The 26,979-nt window shown below is 39.9% G+C and overlaps 1 protein-coding gene across 1 annotated transcript in view; it reads left to right on the forward strand.

Annotated features, from left to right (window-relative positions):
* Positions 1–26,979, forward strand: part of CFAP52 (cilia and flagella associated protein 52) — a 71,196-nt gene that overhangs the window by 38,495 nt on the left and 5,722 nt on the right. The window contains exons 6-11 of the mRNA XM_077165963.1: positions 4,293–4,409; positions 7,068–7,168; positions 8,832–9,002; positions 13,200–13,348; positions 22,188–22,333; positions 24,819–24,970. Of these exons, the coding sequence (XP_077022078.1) occupies positions 4,293–4,409; positions 7,068–7,168; positions 8,832–9,002; positions 13,200–13,348; positions 22,188–22,333; positions 24,819–24,970 (836 nt within the window). The remainder of the gene's footprint in view (positions 1–4,292; positions 4,410–7,067; positions 7,169–8,831; positions 9,003–13,199; positions 13,349–22,187; positions 22,334–24,818; positions 24,971–26,979) is intronic.

The following is a 26,979-nucleotide window of genomic DNA, read 5'->3' on the forward strand; positions in this document are numbered from 1 at the left end:
CCTGTGCCCTGCCCCTACACCCTCACACATCTGTGTCCCGGCCCTCTTGAACCCCTCCTCCTGAGCAAGGACACACCCATGCCCTGCCCTCCCTGTGCCCCAACTTCTGTGCACTGTACCCCACATCCTGACACCCATGACCCAAGTGCTCCACATGCCTACCCACATCCTGCCCACATACCAACCCCAACACATCCACTCAGCACGCCCATCCGTCTCCTGCTGCACCCTACCTCTGTGTCCCCCACATCACACCTTACTCCTGCATTCCAAGGCCTGCCTGAACTGCACTTCGCCCCCAAGCCCCCTCATCACACCTCCACAAAGCTGCACCCTGCACCATATGCTCACAGGCACCAGTGTAGCATCCTCAACCCATGCATATACCTGCACCACAACCCATCACCACACTGTTGTACCCCTCCCCATTCCCTGCATCCTGCTCCACCCCTGTCCTGCAAATACAAAGCTTTAGATTACTGAAGGAAATCAACTTCCAAAGTAACCTTACCAAGATATTTACATGCTGTGAAGACAAGAGAAAACCACTAACCATATGGAGATGCAGACAGTTACAGCCCAGTCTAATGACCAAATTAAAACACCGGAGGAGACACAGACTTTAGAGTGACTAATCAAAGGTGTTCGTATAATTCTACTAAATAAAATCAGTGGGGTGGCTAATGACAGAAAGGAGATCAAGAAGACACTAGAAGAGCATGAAGAGGAATTTGAAAGAATAAATGGAGAAAATAGCAGATATCACAGAGATTAAAATGTTGTAGACCAAATAAAAAATATACTAGAGACACACAACAGGAAATTTGAAGAGGCAGAAGAATAAGCAAACTAGAGGACAGGACAGCTGATTTTGAACACCCAAAAGAGCAAATGACAAAAAAAAGATGGAAACATTTGAACTGGATCTTAAGAAAATGATGGATAAAACAAAGTGCACAAATGTAAGAATCACTGGTGTCCCAGAAGGAGAAGAGAAGAGTAAAGGGGTAGGAAGATTTATGGAAGAGATAATGGGGGAAAACTTCCCAACCTTTATAAAAGACAAGTATGCAAATCAGAGAAGCCCAGATAAATCCAAATAGTCCTTCCCACATTACTATGTGCCCCAAGACACATCCTAATCGGACTGTCAAATGTTGAAGAGAAGCAGAAAATCTTGAAAGTGGCAAGAGAAAAACAATCTACTACATACAAGGGAAATGGCAAAAGACTGAGTTTGGACTACTCGCACTATGGAAGTGAGAAGGCAGTGGCATGATATATTTAAGATCCTGAAAGAGAAAGACTTCCAGCCAAGAATTCTGTACCCAGCCAAATTGTCCATCAAAACTGGTGGAGAGATAGCAATTTTCACAGACAAACAAAGGCTGAGAAAAAATGTCAGCAAGAAACTGGCTCTACAAGAAATATTAAAGAGAGTTCTGCTGGCTGAAAAAAAAGGAGAAGGCAATCTGGAGAAGGATACAGAAGTGAAGAGTACCAGTAAGGGTAACTTGAAGGATAAAAAGAGAAAAAGGGGAAAGAATATATATATGTGACAAATAAAATCCAAATAATAAGATGGTAGATTCAAGAAAAGCCTTTATAGTAATAACTTTGAATGTTAATGGGCTAAACTTACCAATTAAAAGACACAGATTGACAAATGGATTAAGAAATATAATCCAGTTATTATGCTGCTTACACAGACTCATCTTAGACACAAGGATACAAATAGATTGAAAATGAAAGAATGGAAAAAGATATTCCATGCAAGTTGTAATCAAAAGAAAGCAGGAGTAAGTATTTAATATCAGACGAAATAGACTTTAAATGTAAAGACATCATAGTAGACAAAGAAGGACAGTATATAATAGTAAAAGGGACAGTTAATCAAGAAAAAATGATCATAAATGTCTATGCTCCCAGTCAAGGAGCTCTAAAGTACATGAGACAGACATTTGGCAAAACTGAAGGGAGTGATAAACATGTCAACAATGATAGTGAGAGACTTCAGTACACCACTCTCCTCTATAGATAGAACAACCAGATAGAGGATTAACAAGGAAATAGAGAACTTAAACAATTTGATAAATGAATTAGATCTAACAGACATATATAGGTCATTATACCCCAAAACACCAGGATATACATTCTTCTCTAGTGCTCTTGGAACATTCTCCAGAATGATCATATACTGAGACCCAAAACAGATCTATATATATTTAAAACATGGAAATTATTCAAAGCACTTTCTCTGATCACAATGGACTAATGCTGAAAGTCAATAATCACCAAGGAATGAGAACTTTCACAAATATATGAAGATTAAATAATATACTCTTAATGAGTGGGTCAAAGAAGAAATTGCTAGAGAAATCAGTAGCTATCTGGAGATGAATGAAAATGAGGATACAGCATATCAGAACTTATGGAATGCAGCAAAGGCTGTGCTGAGAGGGAAATTTATTGCCCTAAGTGTCTATGTTAAAAAAGAAGAAAGAGCAAAACTTGAGGGCTTAACTGCTTACCTAGAGGAACTGAGAAAGAATAGCAAACTAACCCCAAAGCAAATAAAAGAAGAGAAAATTAAAAAGATTACAACAGCGTTAAATGAATGAGAGAACAAAAGAACAATAGAAAGAATTTTAAACACCAAAAGTTGGTTCTTTGAGAAAATCAATAAAATTGATGGGCCACTAGCAAGGCTGACAAATTTAAAAAGATAGAGGATGCAAATAAACAAAATCAGAAACAAAAGGAGGGTCATTACCACAGACCCTGAAGAAATAAAAAAAAAAAATCATAAGAGAATACTATGAACAACTATATGCCCACAAACTAGACAATTTAGATGAAATGGACAAATTCCTGGAAACACAAACAAGCTACACTGACTCAAGAAAAAATAAAAGATTTCAACAAACCAATCACAAGTAAAGAGATTCAGTCAGTCGTCAAAAATCTTCCTACAAAGAAAAGCCTGGGGAAGTATATAAAAGTCTACAAGGGTTCCATGCACTAGAGTAACACTCCAGAAACCTACAACCTCCAGATGGGTCTCTGGACCAGATAAGTCCTGAAATGCAGAGGGGCCAGCCCTTCCAGAACTTCAACTAGTTCTACCTCCGTAACCCATATTATCAACAGCCCCTTCCAACATGAAATGTTAGTATGGCCACAGCCCAAATACCCCAAAAGAGTGGGAGAAAGATCAAAAGTGATGATGGAGTTATGCAGAGAAGGTCGGGTTTAACAAATGAGTATGAATGTTGAATTGTTATATTGATGTTTCTTTTAGCCTCCAGTACTTTAGAATAACTAGAAATAAAAACCTAAAATTATGAAATTGTACCCATGTCAAACTCTGAAATCTGTTGTACAGCTAATTGTTGTAATGCACTTTGAAATTTATTGCTTTTATATACACATATATGTTATTTAAAGAGAAGGAGGATTATAACAGAAGATAGGATTTAACAAATGAGTATGACTTGAATCATTATAGTGATACTTCCATATCACACATGGTCTCCAGTGTCTTGGAGCAACTAGAAGAAGAAATTAAAAATCGCGAAACTGTAACCCATACCAAACTTTAAAATCTGTTCTATAACTACTTGTTAAAATGTACTTGGAAATTTATTGCTTTTTTTTAAAAATATATGTTATATTTCACAAGAAAAGTTTTAAGAAAAAGATGGTGGAAATAAACCCAAGTATACCAGTCATCACAATAAATGTAAGTGAACTAAACTTTCAGGAAGAACCGAAGATTGTCAGACTCAATTTTTAAAAAACAACTCTGAAATGAAATCCAGTGGTATATTGTTTACAAGAGGCCAAACTTGAAATCTGCAGACACAGAAAGATTGAGATAAAAAGAATGTTGCCCTTCCTACACACACACACACACACACACACACACACACACCTGGCAAATACTAACAGGAAGGGAAGAGGGGAGGGAGTGAAGGAAGAAAGGAGAGTAGGAAGGAAGAAAGGAAGGAAACAATTTACGTATTAACATTCAAAACAAATAGATTTCAGATGAGATTCACAGGCTAATCAGAGTCTAATATTTCCTCCAAATATGTGGTTGGCCCTGATTCTGCTCTCCCTCAGCTGTTCTTACCCATCTTTGGGTCTGAGGAAACAGAAGTTACCATGACCACCTCTGCTGGTCTTCATAAGATTTCAGAGGAAGCTCCTCCTGTTGCTGATCATATATGCATGTGGGGGCATCACTGAGGATACCCAGGTTTTCAGATTTCTTTCTCTTTCTTCTTCAGATGGCCGATGATGATAGCTTTTTCTACCTTGGCACCACAACTGGTGATATTCTAAAAATGAATCCCAGGACAAAAATGCTGGCAGACACTGGGCCTGTGAAGGACAAATTCAGTTTGGTAAGTGGTAGTCTGCTGAGGGTCTGCTCTGCTCTGTCATTTTCTAGCTTTTTCATCCCTCCATTGGAAGCACAGGCTTTCATTGGGAAACAGTCTTGGGGTGGTAGATGGGGAAGTAGTCTGTGTACTCCAAACCTTACCTCAATTTGCAAAAGGTGCACTAACTAATTCTCTAAATCTCATCTCTATTAGACAGCCAGAGTAAAGGTATTCCCAAGTGTTCCCAATTAGGGACACAGCCCCACATCTTTTTTCCACACCTTCAAAGCCCAAGACCTGTGATTTGTAGCTACATTGACACCAGGACTGGGCAGCCCAGTCACCATAGGTAAAAGAACAGTGCTCTTTGATCTACCAAACTATATATATAATTTTAATTATATTATTTATATTTTATTTCTAATTGCAAATATTTACATTTTAAATATATATTATTTATATTAAAAGTGTAAGATACAGGGCAGGCAGCGGTGGCTCAGTGACAGAGTTCTCACCTGCTGTACCAGAGACCCCGGTTCAATTCCCAGTGCCTGCCCATGCTAAAAAAAAAAGATACATGTGATATATTTTCTAACCTAGTAACTCGAATCTTAGATTTTTTGCCTCATCTGATATTAGAAGTCATGATGAACAAGAAGACCTAGAAATTGTCAATTGTATATATTTACAGAATTCCTAATAACTCTGATTGAAAGTCCAGTGATGTCAATATTTAATCTATAATAAAAAGACTATGACTCAAATATAATTTTATATAATAAGTGCTGTGTATTTCCAGCACCGCCAAAAGCTTTAAGGGCTGTTTCCACTGAACTTTGAATTTGAAAGCTTATGCTAAATTCTGCACCTTGCCTATCTTATTTCTGATAATGTAACAGACAGTCCTAACTAAGCTTAGATAGTTTTCTACTCAGTGGGTATTCCCAAGCAGTTTTGAAATAGTGTACCATGTCTCTGTAAAAATTTCAGACTCTTCTTAATCACAAAGTCTTTTCAATTTTTAGAAGAGGGATTCCAATGTATTAAACAGATAAAAGCAAAACAGATCAAGTTAAAGGAGGACAAGGCTTAGAGCTCTGCCGGTTCTAACTCCTGAGATACCTCCAAAGGGCTCCATAAAGCTCAAAGTGAAAACTTCTGGTCTGTATGTTGCTGACTTCCAAGTGCTTGGGACCTAAGTAGCTTCCTGCACAGAAAAGATGGCTGGCTATTGTAGTGTCCCTCATGGCTTTGGTACTTAGTTCTCCTATGGTTGCATTAATTCCTCACCATTCAGGTCAGATGGTAGATTCCACAAAACAGTGGTTGCAAGACACCTTTTCCATGGGTTGAAAGAAAATAATTCTTGTGGGACAAAGAGACAGGAGGTTCCACTGAAGACCTTTGGTGAGAATAACGGGTGATCTTGGACAGTTCTCCATTTTGAAACTTTACGTAGATGTTTGTAGAAAGGTAAAGAATTGGAATGGTTTAAGGTGGACCTATTAGGCATACAGCACTAAGACGAAGATGCTGCTGCTGTGGCTGATGGTGATGATATTTAGAACAGCACATGCTCAGTAAATATTGATCATTATGCATCAGACATGGTACGGAGCACCTTCCTTGCATGATCTCATTTGAGCCTCACAACAACCTGATGAGGTTGGTACCATTTTTCTCCCTGTTCTATGCATGAGGAAACTGACACACATACCATTTAAGATCTCATGGCAAGCAACTGGTAGGGTTAAGATTTGAATCTAGACTCTAGAACCCATGCACTTAAACACTATCATCTATAGTTTCAAAAAGTTTATTTAGAAATCACACTATGCAATGGTTTATCATTTTATCCCTTACTTCCCCAAGTCCTTGAACAAATGCCAATGATACTCCTTCCAGGGTTCCCTCCTCCATGAGCCACATGCTCATTATCCCTTTGTCCTGCTGCAGGAGTTTTGGAATTGAGCCTTAGTTTCTCTTCTCAAACATCATTTAGTGCTTTTTGAGCCCAAACAGGCAAAACTCAATTTAAAGTAACTTGAGAGGACATTATTTGTTTTATTATATTCAAACTTCATTAAGACACAAACCTGTGAAGTCACAAGTTATGTTATTATTGAATGTTTAAAATCAAATATTTGTCATGCCCATTTTAAAATTAGAACTTCATAGTGGATACTATAAAATGGCTATCATACATTCCCAGACTTTGAAGTCTGCTTTGAATTTGAATGCATTTCCTGCTATTGGTAAGATGATGTATTACATGCATCAGTTAAAAAATGTATAGTCACCACACAATAAGGAGGCTTTTGTGCTTCCTTTGAACATCCAGGATGGTCTCTTTCCATGATAAGAATTAAGATCTAGGGAATATAAAAGTGTTAACTGTTTAAATGTATTTACAATACACAGGTGGTTTTAGGGAGGAAGGAAGGTGAAGCATATTTGCTTTTTGCAGAACCAGGAGGGCTACTTTTTACATGAGCCCATGCTGGCCTTGAGCCTTGCAGCCAGGCTGGGGTGCATCGGGACAATATCTTCAGGACCTTCACCCTCGCAATGTGTGACAGCATTGACATGACCTCGGCCATGCTCGCTGGTCAGGTCTTGCATTGATTCTTAAAACGCTGACACCTTGGGCCTTTCTCTTAATGCTGTTTCTCCCCTTAGGGAGTGTCGGCCATCAAGTGCCTGAAGATGGGGGGTTTGCTGGTGGGCTCTGGAGCTGGCTTGCTGTTCTTCTGTAAAAGCCCCAGCTACAAACCCATTAAGTAAGTTCTGGGATCCACAGAATTGGAATGGGAAAGAGACCCACTAGAAGGAGGTTTGCTTAAAGCCAGCAAATAAGTGATAGGGGCAAAGTGATATTTGACAAAATAATTTCCACTTGCTGTTAAAATGAAGTAGTTAAAATCACAATAGATGGTGGTTTCTTTGACAATGAAGAGACAACAGCTTATGTTGACTTAAGCCAAAATAGTCCATTATTACCCAAAGAAGACACTATCCTTTTAATAAATACATCCATTATTATATAGCCGACATATGACACTACAAAGGAAACATGCTGTTATAAACTTATCCAACAAATAATATCAAATTTCAAACTTTTCAAAAATGGTTTATTCAATGAAATTTATTGGGTTCCTATTATGTGCCTGGCACTGAATTTGATTTGAAAACAAATTCTACTACAGATAGCCCATACTTGTCAGCAATTTCTGTCTGTCAAATACTATGAGATACACTGTTCATATCTTATCAAATTAAAATGGAATAAAATAAAGCCATATGCTTTGTTATTAACAAGTATCTATTGAGTACCTCATCTGTACAAACCAGTGTGCCAGATGCTATTAAAGAAAAATAAGATATGGTGTTTGCTCTGCCAAACTTAGTCTGACCTGGGACCTGGCAAGCCTTCTTGACCAAAAGGAGGAAGAGAGAAATGAGGCAAAATAAAATTTCAGTGGCTGAGGATTTCAAATAGAATCAAGAGGTTATTTTGGAGGTTATTCTTAGGCATATCTCCCTCCCATAACCTATGAAAGGCACCAGCCTGCAATTTGGGAGCTTTCCTTACAGTTCTGTATTGTGATCTCTACCTTCCCACCCACTCCAGACTGATGTACGATGTGTATCCGATCACGGATGCCCCCTAAACAGTTGTTCCAGACAGTTCCTGGCTATTTACAAGCTGCTCTAAAGGACTAACTAAATTCCACACCTCCCTACGCCACCATCTTGACCCAGCATTCCTGAGCTGGGATTTTAAAATCCCGAGCACAGGATTTTAACAATTTTATCAGGATATCCCATCTCCTCTCAATATTCAGCCTATAATTGCTGGGAATGGTCTGTCCAAATGCTCAGAGCTGCGGTTCTCAAAGTGTGATCTCTACTACATAATCTCTTCAACATCATTTGATGGCTAGACAAATAGCCTATGATATTGAGGTCCAGAGCTCATTTCACCATTCCATTACAATTGGATGTATAGATTCTTTCCAAACCTTTAGCTCTTTTAAATAAGGTTATAATGACATCCCTTGACATAAAGGTTTTTTTCCCCCTGATGTCAGGGTAATTTCCCAGAAGTGGAATTAAAAGAGTGTTTGATTTCCATGGTCATTCATGCCCAAGTGCATATCTGGAGTTTTCTCTCTATCCAGACCCTACCAGCATCGCACAACCCATTTCAGAGTGATCCTCCCAATGAAAACTCCTTACTATTTTAACCCATGCTGACCTCTCCCTTGGCTGACTATGGGAGCACAATATACTGTGAGTAATTCCTGCCCCTCCAACTGTGTCACCTCCTTGAGGATGTAACCTAGTTTGTGTGCATGTTTATAACTACCATAATGTTTTAGATGGTTAATAAATACTTTTTGATTGAGTGAATATGTTTTACCTGTTTGTTTCTCTTTAAAGGAAAATTCAGTTACAAGGTGGCATCAGTTCCATCACACTACGAGGTGAAGGACACCAATTTTTTGTTGGAACAGAAGAATCACACATTTATTGTATCAGCTTCACAGATTTCAAAGAAACTCTCATTGCTACTTGTCACTTTGAAGCTGTTCAGGACATTGTCTTTCCATTGTAAGTAGAAGAGGAAAATATTTTTGCCCTTAAAAACGATAAAAATGTGGAGATTTAGTGTGTGTACAAGGGAAGCAAATTTTATTAATACAATTTCAACATCTATTAATATAATTCTTTCCTGATATTGAATTATTTTAATAGACTTTCTATTGCCTTCACCAAATGGTTTCTCCATTTCTAATCTGGGCTTCTTTAGAGTGTTGATTTTTCTAATAAACCTACCATGGAAAGGATAATTAGGCTGGCAAAACCTTTCTGTTTTTCCTAGTACCATCTGAAATAAGTTTAGTGGCACCCTTTTTCAAACTTCTCTTGAGTCATTTGTTTGTACCTTTTAGTTCTTCCAGAAATGACAGACATGATAGCAGTGGGCATGAGATGTCTTCTAGATTTGGTGAACTTAATTTCTCAGATCCTAAACTAAGGATAGTCTATAAATTGAATGGCTCATTTTGGGACCAGGGCTGACTCCTGAGGACATCATCTGTTCACCAAGGGTGGAGAGAGCTTGGAAAGTGCCCTAGGCGCATTCTCCTAGATGATACTTGATTTTCATGAGTAGCCCATATACTCTCTAAGAGCCCACTTTCCCCAAAGGAGGAGTTCACTCACAAAAGGCAGTGTCTAATATAAAATATTTCTCATTTTAAGTAAATAGTAATGTCCTCGAATTGGTCTGATTTGACCATCTGGCAATGAGAGCCATCTCTTGTAATGTCCTGCCTCAGCACTTTCTCTTTCTAAGTAACTATCCCAGCATCACATGTTTAACTCTGCGCCCCAAAGCTAAATATATTAAAAGAATCCACTGATTTTTCTATTAATTCCAAAATGAGTAGGTCTCAAAATAAGAGGGATTCTTTCTCTTTATGAATGGGGTGCTTATTCTGAAATGTAAAAATTGCTTGAGAGGTACTTAGATCCAAAATTTAACATTAGTCTCTAGCATCACCAAAGACTATAGCTATAAATTTATAGTTAAGAAGCAGTTACCCATTATCACCCATTTCCCTTACTCATACTAGAATAACTTATAATCTTTTGACATATTGGCACTTTACATTCTACTTATATGCTGCCCTTTAAAAAAAGAAATCTCCGACAAAGCCATTACTCTGGGATTCTCTTCCTCATCCATAATCTCACGTTTTCTCCCAACTGAGCAAAGAAGTGTTTTGGGGTTGTCTTGCAGACATGAATCCTAGCACTCTTGTCATTTTCTTCTTTGAAAATTGTTTTTCCATGTTTTAAAAATACAGTCTTATTGAGATGGATTTACACACCATACAAACCATCCAAAGTGTATGTATCACTGGCTCACGGTATTACTACATAGTTGTGCGTACAACCCCAAAATCAATTTAAGAACACTTCCATTACTCCAGAAAGGGAATAAAAATAAAAAAGGAAACCCAAATGCTCCCTTAACCCTTACCCTCTCCTATTATTGACCCATAGTAGTGTATTTGTTACTTTTGGTGGAAGAGTATTGAAATATTACTGTTAACTACAGTCCATAGTTTGCAATAGATACATTTTTCCCATATGCCTGTCTATTATTAGCTCCTTGTAATAGTCTTATACATTTGTTCTAGTTTATGAAAGAACTTTTAAGTATGTGCACAGTTAATCACAGACATTGTCCACTACAAGACTCACTGTGTTGTACATTCCTGTACTGTAGCCTCCAGCTTTCCTTCTGGTGACATACATGACTCTAAACTTCCTCTTTCTACCATATTCACACACCGTTTGGCACTGTAAATTATTTTCACAATAACATGCTATCATCACATCTGTCCATTTCTGAAGTTTTAAGTTCAACCTAGTTAAACATTCAGTTCAAATGAAGCAACTGCTCCCCATTCTTTAGCCTCATTCTATATTCTGGTAACCTATTGTATTAGCTAGGGTTCTCAGTGAAACAATCAGCAGGAGATGTCTGGAAATATAAAATTTATGAAAGTGTCTAACGTAACTGTAGGGATGTAGGAGCCCAAGATCTGTAGGGCAGGTTGCGAGCTGGCAGCTCCAGTGAAGGGCCTCAATGAACTCTCAGGAGAGGCTGGTTGGCTGATGCAGAAAGAGAGATTGTCTCTTCTGAATTCTCCTAAAAAGCCTTCTAATTAATCTTAATTAGATTAAGCATCACTCATTGCAGAAGACACTCTCCTTAGCTGATTGTAAATGCAAATGCAAATGCAGTCAGCTGTGGATGCAGCCAACGTGGTCATGATTTAAATCCATGAAATGTCCTCACGGCAACAGACAGGCCAGCACTTGCCTGACCAGACAACCAGGAACCACCACCTGGCCAAGTTGACACATGAACCTGACCATCACACCCATGTTCTATATTTTTTGTGTCTGAGTTTACATATTATAATTAGTTCATATCAGTGAGATCTTACAATAGTCATCCTTTTGTGTCTGACTTATTTCACTTACATAATATCCTCAAGGTTCATCCATGTTATTGCATGCTTCAGGACATCATTCCTTCTTTTTTTTTAAATTTTTAAATTAATTTTTAAAAAAAAATTACAGGAAAGAAACACAAACATTCCTAATATGTGATCATTCCATTCTACATATATAATCGGTAATTCACCATATCATCACATAGTTGCATATTCATCATCATGATCATTTCTTAGAACATTTGCATTAATTCAGAAAAAGGAATAAAAAAACAACAGAAAAATAAAATGAAAACAGAAAAAAAACCATACACACCATACCCCTTACTCCTCCCTTTCATTGATCACTAGCATTTCAAACTAAATCTATTTTAACATTTGTTCCCCCTATTATTTATTTTTATTCCATATATTCTGCTCGTCTGTTGACAAGGTAGATAAAACGAGCATAAGACACAAGGTTTTCACAATCACACAGTCACATTGTGAAAGCTACACCATTATACAATCATCCTCAAGAAACATGGCTACTGGAACACAGCTCTCCATTTTCAGGCAGTTCCCTCCAGCCTCTCCATTACATCTTGAATAACAAGGTGATATCTACTTAATGCATAGGAATAACCTCCAGGATAACCTCTCCACTCTGTTTGGAATCTCTCAGCCATTGACACTTTGTCTCATTTCACTCTTCCCCCTTTTGGTCGAGAGGATTTTCTCAATCCCTTGATGCTGGGTCTCAGCTCATTCTAGGGTTTTTCTCAATCCCTTGATGCTGAGTCCCAGCTCATTCTCAGATTTCTGTCCCAAGTTGCCAGGAAGGTCCACACCCCTGGGAGTCGTGTCCCATGTAGACAGCAGGAGGGTGGTGAGTTTGCTTCTTGTGTTGGCTGGAGAGAGAGGCCACATCTGAGCAACAAAAGAGGTTCTCTTGGGGATGACTCTTAGGCCTAATTTTAAGTAGGCTTGACCTATCCTTTATGGGGTTAAGTACTTTGTTCCTTCTTAATGCTGCATAATATTACATTATAAATATATTCCATATTTTGTTTATCAGTTCATCTTTTGATGGACAATTGGATTGTTTCCATATTTGGCAATTGTGAGTAATGCCACTATGAACATTGGTGTGCAAATGTCCTTCTGTGTCCCTGCTTTCCATTCTTCTAGGTATATCCCGAGTAATGGGATTGTCAGATTATAAGGCAACTCTACACTTAGCTTCCTGAGCAACCGCCAAACTGTCCTCCACAGCAGCTGTACCATTTTACATTCCCATCAGCAGTGAGAGAGTGTTCCTATTTCACCATGCCCTCTCCAATACTTGTAGTTTCCTGTTTAACAGTGGCCGTTCTAGTGGGTGAGAGATGATATCTTATTGGGTTTTGATTTGCATTTCCCTAATAGCTAGTGAAGCTAAGCATCTTTTCATGTGCTTTCTTCTTTGAAATTTTAATAAGATGGCCTACTTTACAGGAAAGGGTTTGCTGAGCCTCTTTAGTATGAATGATCCACAGATGTGGTCATCTTAAGAGATATTGCTTTCTGCCTCCAGTCTGACAGGACACTGAGGCACTTAAATTGACATTTTCTTTTTTGAAGGCATCAAATGCTATTTTACCCAAGAAATCTGTAATATCTTCAATCGACGTCATCTAAAGGCCATCCTTTCCTACATACTTGCTAAACACATTTCAGTGTCAAATGGGCATTGGAAAAATACCGTGCATCTTTTATGACAGCATCGCTAATTTTCTCAATGGCCTCTTTGCAGTGGCACTGCTGAGCTCTTTGCCACCTGTGCCAAGAAGGACATCAGAGTGTGGCACACGTCATCCAGCAGGGAGCTGCTGCGGATCACAGTGCCCAACATGACCTGCCATGGCATTGACTTCATGCGGGATGGCAAGAGCATCATTTCAGGTGACATGCACGTGGCAAGGTGTGGGTGCAGGCTCTGGCTATGGTTCTGATTCCTGCCATTCTTGTTTTATGCCCGTCTCCACGTATGGATAACCTGGACCAGCCTCCCACTGTCTTTCCTCCCTTTTTTCTAATTTAGCCTCTCTTTTGAGCTCCCCTCCAGCTGGGGGATTTTCTGAGCCAGAAAAGAACAGAATAGCATTTTCTCTTCTCCCATATTGCTGTATATGGACTATATTTGTCTTTCTCTATGGCAAAGATGTTGAGTAATCCAATTACAGAATGGATCTGAGGACTTAGTGAGTGCAGGGCTCTTGTGCTAGAGCCCCTTTGTTGTGCAAGAGACTAAAACCCAGCTCAAACTAAGTTATGCTACAAAGGGAGCACATTTTCTTATTTTTTACTCAATTTATTATTTGTATGCCACATATTGTTTTTAACTATTTTATCATGTAATATATATGCAAAGCAAAGAATAAAAAGCAATAGTTTTCAAAGCACTCTTCAACAAGTAGTTACAGGAGAGATCCCAGAGTTTGTCATGGGCTACCATATGATCCTCTCAGATTTTTCCTTCTAGCTGCTCCAGAATATAGGAGGCTAGAAGGCTTAAATTTTTTTTTATCACCACAATTGAATTTTTTTTCTTTTTTCATGAAAAATACCATATATACAAAAAAGCAATAAATTTCAAAGCACAACACCACAATTAGTTGTAGAACAGATTTCAGAGTTTGACATGAGTTAAAATTCCACAATTTTAGGTTTTTATTTCTAGCTGCTCTAAGATACTGGAGACTAAAAGAGATATCAATTTAATGATTCAGCATTCATATTCATTTGTTAAATCCTATCTTCTCTGTGTAACTCCACCATCACCTTTGATCTTTCTGTCCCTCTCTTTAGGGGTGTTTGGGCTAAGGCCATTCTAACTTTTTCATGTTGAAAGGGTCTGTCAATAATATGGGTAGAGTTAATATGGGTCAATAATATGGGAGGGAACTATCTGATGTTCTGGAGAGGCTGGGCTAGGTTTCAGGACTTATCTGGACCAGGAACCCATCTGGAGGTTGTAGGTTTCTGGAAAGTTACACTGGAGCATGGAACCCTTGTGGAATCTTATATATTGCCCTAGGTGTTCTTTAGGATTGGAAGGAATGGTTTTGATTGGGATGTGTCAGGTTATAAGAGCAATCTCCAGAGTAGCCTCTCGACTCTATTTGAACTCTCTCAGCCACTGATACTTTATTAGTTACACTTCTTTTCCCCTTTCTGGTCAGGATAGAATTGTTGATCCAAAGGTGCCAGGGCCAGATTCAACCCTGGGAGTTGTCTCCCACATCACCAGGGAGACTTTCACCCCTGGATGTCATGTCCCATGTAGAGGAATGGGCAATGATTTCACTTGCAGAATTGGGCTTAGAGAGACTGAGGCCACATCTGAGCAACAGAAGAGGTCTTCCAGAAGTAACTCTTAAGCATATGCCAAAGTATTTTAACATAAATTATAGACACCATGATATTCCACCTCTGTATTAGTTTGTTTTGCTGCCAGAATGCTATATACCAGAAATGGAACAACTTTCAAAAAGGGACATTAATAAGTTACAGGCTTACAGTTCTAAGGCCCAAATTAAGGCACTGACAAGAGGTTTCCTTCACTTAAGAAAGGCTGATGCCATCTAGAACACCTCTGCCAGCTTGGAAGGCACGTGGCTGGCATCTGTTGGCCCTTGTTTTTCCATTGCTTCCAGCTTCTAATGCTAGTTGTTTCCTCTGTAAGCCTCTGTGGGTATTAGTTGCTCAGGGACAAAACTCTGGGTTTCATCTCTTAGCTTAGCATTGGCCAGTGCCAGAGATTTTGTCCCTTCAGGTTCTGGCTATTGCTGTGAGTCCTGGACTGTTTCTGTATTGCTGCCCAAACATCTATTTTGGCTCTCTTTCATCTCTGGCTCTCTCCAAAATGTTTCCTCTTTTAAAGGATTCCAATAAACTAATCAAGAACCACTTTGAATGGGTTGAGTCGCATCTCATCTAATTAAAAGTCCTACCTACAATTGGGTATGTCACATCTCCATGGAGATAATCTAATAAAAATTTTCTGCCCTACAGTATTGAATCAGGATTAAAAGAAATAGCTACCCCCACAAGATTTGATCAGGATTAAAACATGGCTTTTCTAGGGTACATAATAGATTCAGACCGTCACATTCTACCCTCTGGACCCACAAAAAAACATGCTTCTTCCATATACAAAAAACATTAATTCCATGCCTAGAGTGTACAATGATAGTGACTAAATGTACATATTAAAATATGTTTTTGCATGAAGAAGAACAAAGCAATGTCAACATTGCAGAGTGTTGAAAACAGATAGTAATTCATATTTTAGGACTTTAACTTATTACAAACAACGAACAAACATACAACTGAATTTTTGGAGGCTCTGTTTTAGAGCTGGTGAAAAAAAAACTTTAACTTATATGTAAGACTAAAGCAAAAAATTTATTTGGTACAAAATTTATATTTTGACTAGTGCATTTACTAATATAACTTATGAGGACAGTTTAACTGAAAATCATAAGTACATGGAACCTTGAGTAGGGCAGGAGATTTTGTAGGTTTGTCCAGAGTGATGCTCCAATAAATACCAGAGTGATTTGCACAGTGAATAAAAGAGTATTTGCGAAGTCCCCTTGGGGGAATGGCAAGAAAGGGGGAACATTTCAACTTCCCCATCTGGAGAATTCCTGATATTCCCACAAGCAGTGGGGACAACCAAAGCAATAGGCCTAGCCCTCAGTCTTGGAGTTTGTTCATATGAAACCTATCCCCGCAAAGGATAGGCTAAGCCCACTTAAAATTAGACCTAAGAGTCACCCCAAGAGAACCTCTTTTGTTACTCAGATGTTGCCTCTCTCTCTCAGCCAACACAACAAGCAAACTCACTGCCCTCCCCCTCTCTACATGCAACATGACTCTCAGGGTTGTGGACCTTCCTGGCAACGTGGGACAGAAATCCTAGAATGAGCTGGGACTCAACACCAAGGGATTGAGAAAACCTTCTCAACTGAAAGGGGGAAGACAGAAATGAGACAAAGTGTCAATGGCTGAGAAATTCCAAACAGAGTCTAGAGGTTATCCCGGAGGTTATTCTTACGCATTAAATAGATACCCCTTTTTAGTTAAGGTGTAACAGAGAGGCTGGAGGGAACTGCCTGAAAATGTAGAGCTGTGTTCCAGTAGCCATGTTTCTTGAAGATGATTGAATAATGATATAGCTTTCACAATGTGACTGTGTGATTGGGAAAGCCTTGTGTCTGATGCTTCTTTATCTACCTTATGAACAGATGAATAAAACATATTGATTAAAAATAAATAAATAATAGAGGGAACAAATGTTAAAATAAATTTAGTAGATTGAAATGCTGGTGATCAATGAAAGGGAGGGGTAAGGGAGGGGTGAGGAAGGGGTATGATATGTATGAATTTTTTTTGTTTTCTTTTTATTTCTTTTTCTGAATTGACACAAATGTTCTAAGAAATGCTCATGATGGTGAATATACAACTATGTGATGAAAAAAAGAATGTTCATATTGTATGTTGATTGGTTTTATTAATAAAACTTAAAAAAAAAATTAGACCTAAGAGTCACCCCCAGAGAGCCTCTTTGGTTGCTCGGATGTGGCCTCTCTCTCTCAGCCAACATGACAAGCAAACTCACTGCCCTCCCCCTTTCTATGTGGGACATGACTCCCAGGGGTATAAACCTTCCTGACAACATGGGACAGAAATCACAGAATGAGCTGGGACTCAGCATCAAGGGATTGAGAAAACCTTCTTGACCAAAAGGGGGAAGAGAGAAATGAGACAAAATAAAGTGTCAATGGCTGAGAGATTTCATACAGAGTCGAGAAGTTATCCTGGAGGTTATTCTTATACATTATATAGATATCACCTTTTTAGCTAAGGTATATTGGAGAGGACGGAGGGAAGTGCCTGAAGAAGTAGAGCTGTGTTCCAGTAGCCATGTTTCTTGAAGATGATTGTATAATGATATACCTTTTGCAATGTGACTGCATGATTGTGAAAACCTTGTGTCTGATGCTTCTTTTATCTGCAGTATGGACAGATGAGTAAAACATATAGGGATTAAAAGTAAATAAATAATAGGGGGAACAAATGTTAAAATAAATTTAGTAAATTGAAATGCTAGTGATCAATAAAAGGGAATAGTAAGGGGTATAGAAAAAAATAGGGGAAACAAATGCTAAAATATATTGGATAAATAGAAATACTAACAGTCAGTGAGAGGGAGGGGTAAGGTATGGTATATATGAGTTTTTTTCTTTTTTTTTCTGAATTGATGCCAATGTTCTAAGAAATGATCATGGTGATGAATATACAACTATGTGATGATATTGTGAGTTATTGATTATATACCAAGAATGGAATGATCATATGGTAAGAATGTTTGTGTTTGTATGTTGTTATGTTTTAAAAATTTTTTTAATTAAAAAAATACATTAATTTCATTACAGTATCACAAAGCTTTAAAGCATTTCAGTAACCATACAAATGCAATACAAAGTAAAAGCCATGTTCTAGTTTGCTAGCTGCTGGAATGCAATATACCAGAAACAGAATGGCTTTCAAAAGGGGGAATTTAATCAGTTGCTAGTTTACAGTTCCAAGGCTGAGAAAATGTCCCAATTAAAACAAGTCTATAGAAATGTCCAGTCAGAGGCATCCAGCGAAAGATACCTTGGTTCAAGGCCGATGAAGTTCAAAGTTTCTCTCTCACATGAGAAGGCACATGGCGAACACAGTTAGGGCTTCTCTCTCAGCTGGAAGGGCACATGGCAAACATGGTGTCATCTGCTAGTTTTCTCTCCTAGCTTCTGGTTTCATGAAGCTCCCCGGGAGACATTTTCCTTCTTCATCTCCAAAGGTCACTGGCTCGTGGACTCTCTGCTTCGTGGTGCTGCAGCATTCTCCAAAATGTTCCCTCTTTTATAGGACTCCAGAAACTAATCAAGACCCACCCAAATGGGTGGAGACACATCTCCCCCAATCCAGCTTAACAACCACTCTTGATTGGGTTACATCTCCAGGGAGATGATCTAATTACAGATTAGGGATTATATTGCCTTTACGAAATGAGATTTAGATTAAAACATGACTTTTCTAGGGGACATACATCCTTTCAAACCAGTACAAGCCAGTAAAATCTCATCAAAGTCAGTTACAAACATGGTCTTTCCTAAGGTAAAAAATTCTCTGACTGTAGACCTGTGAAACTCAGAACAGGTTATCTGCTGCCATTATACAGAGGAGGGACAGTCATAGGATCCTTGTTTCCATTGCCATAGGGAAGAAATTGAAAAACACAGCGGTAAGTGGACCAAACAGTTCTGAAAACAGGCAGGGCAAACTCTATTGGATTTCAAAGTCTGAGAGTCATTTATCCTCAAGGCTTCAGAAAGCAGCAATCCCACCTTTTTCAAGGCCCTGCACAGCAGCCTTCTGTCTTTCCAAACACTGGGGTGAGTTGTAACACTGGAATTCATTAGGGGGACTACCTTTTTCTCAGCTCCACCCTCTCTGTCATTTCCGGACACATGCTCAACCCCTCCAGAAAAATGGGGTAGCAACAAGGTTCCCCCAAATCCCTGGTTTATGCATTCCACCCTGGTTTGTGCACTCTGATGCCTGAGGTGGCACAGCTTTTCCTGAGAAATGAAGCGGGAGGTGTTCGGGGCAAACTCACCCCTGGCCTGAGATTTCCTAGCTCCAGACCTTTAATTCCATGGTTCTGCCTCTGAAGTAATTTTCCTTCAATTTGTCTCTTTTCTGCCCCTTTTAGTCCACACTGGTAGCAATTCTGTTTATACAGATCCCACAGCACTCTTGTAGGTTTTTTACGTATTATGCTGGGATCATAACCATCAGACAGGAGGACTTTCCACAAATCCTTTCTGGAGAACTCCATCTCTGGCCCTCACTTGTCCTGTAAAGGCTGCTGCTTCTGTGTTGGTTAAATCTTCATATGGGGCCCTATCCACTGGGGTCCCACTTTCTGGAAGCCCAGAATTTTCCAGACCACCAATTTCTGTTTTTTTTGTACCCAAGAGTTCAAGTCTCAGTTTATCTCATTCCTATCACATTTTACTATAAGCTTCAAGGAGCAGCCAGACTGCATATTCTACATTTAATTTGGAGATTTCTTCTGCTAAATATCCAAGTTCATTACCCTCAAATTCTGCCTTCCACCCATAAGGAACACCTTCCTTCCAGTTTGCAATGACATGTTCATCATTTCTGTTTAAAACCTTATCAGAAGTATCTTTAGAGTTTGCATTTCTACCATCAGTCTCTTCAAAACATTCTAGGCCTTCTCTATCACGCTCCTCACAGCTCTTCCCTTTATCCATTTAAAAAGTCTTTCCAACATGTTTGGTATTTGCAAACTGTAGCAGCAGCCCACTTCTCTGGTACCAAAGTCTGTAGTAGTTTGTTAAGCTGCTGGAATGCAATATTCCAGAAATGAAATGGCTTTTAAAAAGGTACATTAATAAGTTATAAGTTTACAGTTCTAAGGTCATGAAAAGGCCCAAATCAAGGTACCAACAAGAGGTTACCTTCCCAAAAAAGGCTGATGCTGTCCAGAACACCTCTGCAGCTGAGAAGGCACATGGCAGGCATCTGTTGGTTCTTGTTCCTGCGTCCATTGCTTCCAGCTTCTGATGCCAGTGGTTTCTTCTCTAAACATCTGTTGGCATTCACTTAGCCACTCAGGAACAAAACTCTTGGCTTCATTTCTTAGCTTAGCATCAGCTGGAGATTTATTCTCTTCTGGTTCTAGCTATTTCTGTGAGCTCTTGCTTAGCACCTGGGCTATTTCTATCTCGATCTCCAAATGCTCTCACTTTTGGCTCTGGTCTTTCCAAAATGTTTCCTCTCTTAAAGGATTCCAGTAATCCTCAACCTTATTCAAGACCAACCTTGAATAAGTGGAGTCAGATCTCATCTAATTAAAAGGTCACACCCACAATTGGGCATGTCACATCTCCGTGAAGACAATCTAATGAAAAATCTAATGCCCTACAGTTTGAATCGGGATTAAAAGAAACAGTTGTCCCCACAAGATTGGATCAGGATTAAAATGTGGCTTTTCTGGGGTACAATAATAGAGTCAAATTGGCACAACTTGTAAGTACTTTAGTATGCATCTCTAAAAATAACATTTTCCTATAAAGAAATAATTCCTTAGTATTGTCTTATGTCTAATCCATATACAAAGTTCCCTAGTGGTCGAAAAAGTAAATGTACTTGTTCACATCAATGAAAAGTCAATACAGTGGATCTTTAGGTGTATCTACTAAAGTGGAAACAGGAACCCATCTCATTCCCTATTTTCTTGACTCTGTGTCCTCCATGTTGGCTTCTCTCTCAGGCATCTCTTCTCCACATCCAAAAGCTCTTGGTTTACAACACTTACAACTAAGAAGCCTTCAGGTCAGAAATCTGGGAGACGTCCTGGCTTCCTCTTTTTCTCTTGTACCCCACATCTGTATATCCCTAATGTCTATCATGTCACAGAATTCCATCACACTGGGCGTAGGGCCTTGGCTCTACTGTTCCATATGCTTGGAATGTTCTTCTCCCAGATACCCTCATGACCTACTCCCTCATACCCTTGCTCCAAGTCTTTTATGAAATGAGATCTACTTTGAGCATCCTGTTGAATATTGGTTAAGAGGTAACACTAAAGCTGAGATCTAAATGATGAGAAAGAGCCAGCCATGGGAAGGCCTGGGAGAGCAGTGTCCTGGGCAGAGAGAACAGCAAGTACAAAGGCCCTGAAGTAGGAAATTGCTGAGTGTATTTGAAGACTAGAGAGAGGGCCATTGCCTTTGGAATTTAATGGGGAAAGTTTTAAGGAGGCAGGGTCAGGGAGAGTGGTAGTAGAGAAGGTTGAAAAGGTAGGTAGTGGGCAGATACCAGTTACCCTGTAGGATAAAACAGTTTGAATTTTCATTCTAAGTGCAGTGGGAAAAGATTCAGAAGTTACTGACCAGGAAGGTGACGTGGTTTTATATAGTTCGCCCTGGTTCCCATGGAGATAACCAATTGTAGGGAGGGGCAAGAATGGAAGCCCAGGGAGGAAGCTATTATAATAACCAGGAGAGAGATGGTGGTGGCTTGGTTGAGGGTAGTCACAGTGGAGGGGCTGAGAACTGATCAGAATCTGAATGCTTTTTAAAAGTAGAGTGATGAGACTTGCTGATGGATTGAATGTATGCATGTGTATGTGTAGGGTAGAATAGAGAAGAATTGAGAATGATTGAGATTCTTGGCTTGTGCACCTGGATGGACAGTGACAACTTTTATTGGGATGGGAAAGATGGTGGGGGTGGGAGAAGGAGTTTGAGATTTAAAGGTGGGGAGTGGGAGACCAACACTTATTTGGAAATGTGAAACTATAAATCCCAAGGATGATAGCAATTGGAGAATAGAGTGTCCAAGACTGCAGCTTTGGGAGAGGTAGGAGCTGGCTTCCCCACTTCCTTCCCTCTCTACGCTTCCTCACCTGGGGTGGAATTCACCTGGGGTGGGATACACCTGGAGGCAAGTTCCACAAAGCAAACCACCCTTTTCCCTTAGCCAGGCAGGACCAGTTTGGGGAGTCAGAGGAAAGGGAGGTATGATTGCTGGCAGTTGGTTGGGGTGGCCTCTCTTCTCTGTCCTGTCACCTATGATTTTAGGGGGCAGTGTTCTGTGTGAAGAGAAGATGAGTATACTGAGTTTGCTGCCTTTGGTTTCCCTTTCTTGCCAGCATGGAATGACGGTCGAATCCGAGCCTTCGCCCCAGAGACAGGCCGGTTGATGTACATCATCAACAGTGCCCACCGGATCGGAGTGACCGCCATCGCCACCACCAGTGACTGCAAAAGGATTATCAGTGGCGGCGGGGAAGGGGAGGTACTGTTTTTGAAAGCATAATCTTCAAAAATTAGCCCTTGATTTAGAGCAGCTGCCTCATGGGAGGCCATCCGTTTGATTTTACCTGTACTAGGATACAGGCAGGACAAATTATGATGTTGATGAAATGCTGAAATATGTCATAAGTTAAAGTCACATCTCTGAAGTGGTATTTTGACAGTTTTGGAATTAATGGTTCCTTTCGCCGAGGGCCATAGTTCTATAAATTGCCTTTATCCTATCTTGTCTTTTGAGGCCCATGATATTTTTAGAATTAATCCTTTAATTCAATCAGACATTTAACCATTATTTTTATTTCCTTCCATCATTTCAGAGAGCCTAAAACCCCTTTCATGCACACATTTATCACCCTTCTTTTCTCCTCTACTCATCTGCTTTCTTTTCTCTTGTCCCAAAGCCTTCCCTTTCCCTGCTTAGGGATTCCCGCAGCCTGTCCAATTTTTCATAGCCTAAAGCATTTTCTTTTCCCTTCTTTTCTCCAGGCTATCATAGGAAGGATTTATCAGGGGAAAGGATATGGAGCTTTTAGCAGAGTTTAAACAATACGGATTAGTGGCTAAGAATCTGGGCTCTGGAATCAGGGTACTTGGGCTCAAATTTCAGTTCTACCAATTTCCATCTGTGTGACCTTGGGCACGTTCTTAGACCTCTCTGTGCTTCAGTTTTCTAGTGTGTAAAGTGAATACAATATTCCTATTAATGAGATGGCTTATATTCTTCATTTTGTACTGAATCTTCACAATCTGATTTGTGTTTTACATTAGCACATCTCAATCTGGACTAGCCCCGTTTCAGGGACTCCATGGATATATGCCCTAGAAATGGCTTCCCTGCTTTCTGCCCTTGTTGTTTTACTTCCTTCCCTTATCACTTCAGCCTTGGTCTTGTTGACACCCCTGGCTTCCTTGCTTGCTCCAGTATCCTCTGGAGCATCTGCCTTGCTGCTCTCCACACATGGCTTAGACCAGACCATCTGCCCTCTGGTTGCTGGGCTGATAAAAACTATAGGAGGAAATCACACTTATGAACTCATTTGTAATTGCCCTTGGCCCTGGCTCAGCAGTCCTTTTGTGCTACCTAGTCAGTGCCTCCACCCATTCCCCAAGCCAGGTCTTTACTGGTCTTTAAGGTCTTTGTAAGTACAAGAGTTCTGAGCTTCTAGCCTGCAGGTATGCACTGATATGGATGTAATAGTTGCTCAAGTACTAAAGTATTTCTCTATTCATTTATAAGTGGTCCTTGCCTGAGTGTCCCAGTTATGAGGACCCCAACCCCATTTCCCTGTCTCCTTCTCCCAAGTGTCTCCAGACCTCCCTACAATCCCAAAACTAAAGGGTTAATGCCCTGCATATCAAAAGCCTTATTCCCTAGATATTTTTAATAGCAGCTCTGGGGATGATGTAGGCTGCCTGGTGTAGTGGGGTTTTAAGATTAGAGATTTGTGTTCTTTAACACTTAATCATTGTCTCACCCCATGTCATAACATAGGGAACCATTTGGACACATGATACTGTGCTTCCTCTTTTTCTTCACTTGGAGAAGGTAGACAGTGAATGTTTTATCTTCATTTAAGGTTATTTTCCTTATAGTCTTATGACATAGAAGTCAGTCTAGTCTGTTATTACTTATGCTAACAGTTGTTGGTCTAGTGTTCACCCAGACCACTGTTCTTCACCGTCCTGTAGTATTGAACAGAGTGGTTTCTGCTCTTCTTTTTCATCACTCCGACATACTCATCAGAACGTGTAAGCATCTGACTCCATTGTTACCTTCTCTAGTAGTAGTCGTGCCAGAGCTTTTCTCATAAAGGACACATGATTGCATTATAAATATCTCTCCTTTTATTTATCCTTTCTTGTTACAATTAGGGCATCACATTGACTTTTTTGATATATATATAGAGAGAGAGATTGTATTATCAGTGAATTTTATTTCAGGATAGGAAAAGGGTATTTAGAAAATATCTGTTAGAGAAGGCAGGTATTGGGTTTGATGGGCTTGAGAACCACTGACTTAAATTATTAAAACTGAGCAGCAGATGTGAAAACTTAAATAGGGCTCTGAGGACCCAAGCAATGTCCTGCTGGCACCAGAAATTTGAGAGCAACTCTCAGCATAAGCGAGTTGACACATTATTTCACTTGATTTAGCAGCAGCCTTGCATGATTGGTTTCAGGAATGAATGTCCAATAAATAGTTCAGCCCGAAAGCAGAAACAGATACCGGATAACTGGCAGCATTTTGCTGGGCCCCTTGGAAGATGATCACGTCATCTTATACCTGCCCTTCAGTTTGGCGTTCCCAGCCCATGCAAGTGAAAGAAGAAAAGGGAATTTAAAAAAAAAAAAAAAAAAAAAGGCAAGCTCAGCAGAAGTTGAAAAGCTCTTAGAATCGCTTTTTGTGCCTGTTATCCTTTCCCGAGTCCCAAGGTTGTATTGAGAGTCCGTGCTCTGCTGCTTTCCAGGTGAGGGTGTGGCAGATCGGCTGCCAGACCCAGAAGCTGGAGGAGGCCCTGAAGGAGCACAAATCCTCCGTGTCCTGCATCAGGGTGAAGAGGAACAACGAGGAGTGCGTCACGGCCAGCACAGACGGCACATGCATCATTTGGGACCTTGTGTAGGTGGTCCACGATGCGAGGTGGAAGTGAGACTCCCTAAGAGCCCAGATCTAGCGCTAGCATTTTATGGAACCTGAGAGAAATTTCAGACAAAGGGTAGAAATCTTATTTAAGGACACAGTAAAGAGGATGGTCACCAGGAGCCATTCATCTCTACCCTGTTCCCTGATGTTTAGGGTTTACAGATGTTGGTGGCAAAGGCATAGTTTCCAGGAGGAGCTGAAATCTTAGAAGTTTCTGGATGAATAGAGAAGTAGCTTTGCTGATACACACAGTGAAACCACATGATTTGACTTACACAAATGCAACTCTAAGTGTTCTGGAAAACAAGGGAGCTAGGGAAATTGTAAGTACTGCAGGCGGTTCCTCTTTTTCAACCTGCTCAGTCAAGTCAGACCCAGAATGAGCAGGCGACAGAGGGGTGGGTGTTGGAAGTGACATAAATTTGCTCTTCCCCTCAGTTGGCCACATTCCCAGGAGCTTCTGAGAGCATATCATTTTTCCCAAAGGATGCCAAATGTAACTAACCAGACCAAAGTGTATGAACTCAATTGTAGGAGTAATCCAAGGGATTTTCAAGGGAGGTTTTTGAATTTTTTATTATAAGCATTTTTTCTGTGTGCTTTTATTATCAAACCGGGCCCCTGTCCCAGCCCCCCATCCACTGCCCCACACCCCTGTGCCATTCCAAAGATGAATTCCCTCCATATATGTAAGACTTGAATAAATATAGGGGTGGGAAAGGAGATACACATACACACAGAGACCAAAGAATATTAAATGTTCAACTGGAGAGAAGAGAATGAACAAAGCAGAATACTTTTCATTTAATATTTTGAAAAAACAAGAACAAAACTCTGTTTTCTAATCCCTTGGGTTTGGGGTCATCTGGGAATCTTGTTAAGGTGTAGATTTTGATTCAGTGAGTCTGGGTAGGGGGCTGAGATTTCACATTTCTAACAAGCTCCCAAGAGATGCCCAGGGGCCAAATTGTAGGAAGGTGTTATCTTACCCTGGAGTTTCCCACTGGGAAAATGCAGAACTAGAAGGACATGTCTGAGCTTATTTCTATGGGTGGTTTATGATGATCTCAAATCCTTAAAGCCTCCCTATTGTTTAGCAGGAATATTTAGCTCAGTTGTGCCAAAATCTTTACTAATGCTCAGCTCAAAGCTAAACCTACCTATAGTTATGCTGAAGTTATTTCCAGAGGACCTCTTTTGTTACTCAGATGTGGCTTCTCTCTCTCTAAGCCCAACTCTGCAAGTGAAATTATTTCCTCCCCTCCCACCCACTGTGTGGAACATGACTCCCAGGGGTGAAAGTCTCCCTGGCAATGTGGGAGATGACTCCCAGGGATGAACCTGGCCCTGGCACCATGGGATCAACAATGCCATCCTGACCAAAAGGGGATAAAGAATTGTAACAAATAAGGTATCAGTGGCTGACAGAGTTCAAATAGAGTCGAGAAACTACTCTGGAGGCTACTCTTACATAAGCTTCAGCTAGACATTGCTATTTATTATGGTGTGCCAAACCCCAACCAAAACCATTTTTACCAACCCCAAGGAACATCTAGGGCTTTATCTGGGATTCTATAAAGGTTCCATCCACTATGATTACCTTCAGATGGGTTCCTAAGCCAGATAAGTCCTAAAACCCAGGGTGGCTAGCCTCTCCAGAACATCAGCTCTTTCCATCCCCTGTCCTATATTATTGACAGCCCTTTCCAATGTGAAAAAGTTAGAGCAGGTATAGGCCAAATACCTCTAAAGAGTGGGAGAAAGATCAAAGGAGAAAATGGACCTACAACTGAGAAGATAGGATTTGATAACTGAGTATGACTGCTGAATCATTATATTGATATTTCTTTTAGTCTTCAGTGTCTTGGAGCAGCTAGAAGGAAAAACCTAAAACTGTGGAACTATAACCCATACCAACTCTGAAATCTGTTCTATAACTAATCATTGCGATATGCTTTGAAATTTATTGCTTTTTTTGTATATAT

The sequence above is a fragment of the Tamandua tetradactyla genome, chromosome 6, assembly GCF_023851605.1.
Source record: "Tamandua tetradactyla isolate mTamTet1 chromosome 6, mTamTet1.pri, whole genome shotgun sequence".
In the NCBI taxonomy this organism is placed as follows: Eukaryota; Metazoa; Chordata; class Mammalia; order Pilosa; family Myrmecophagidae; genus Tamandua; species Tamandua tetradactyla.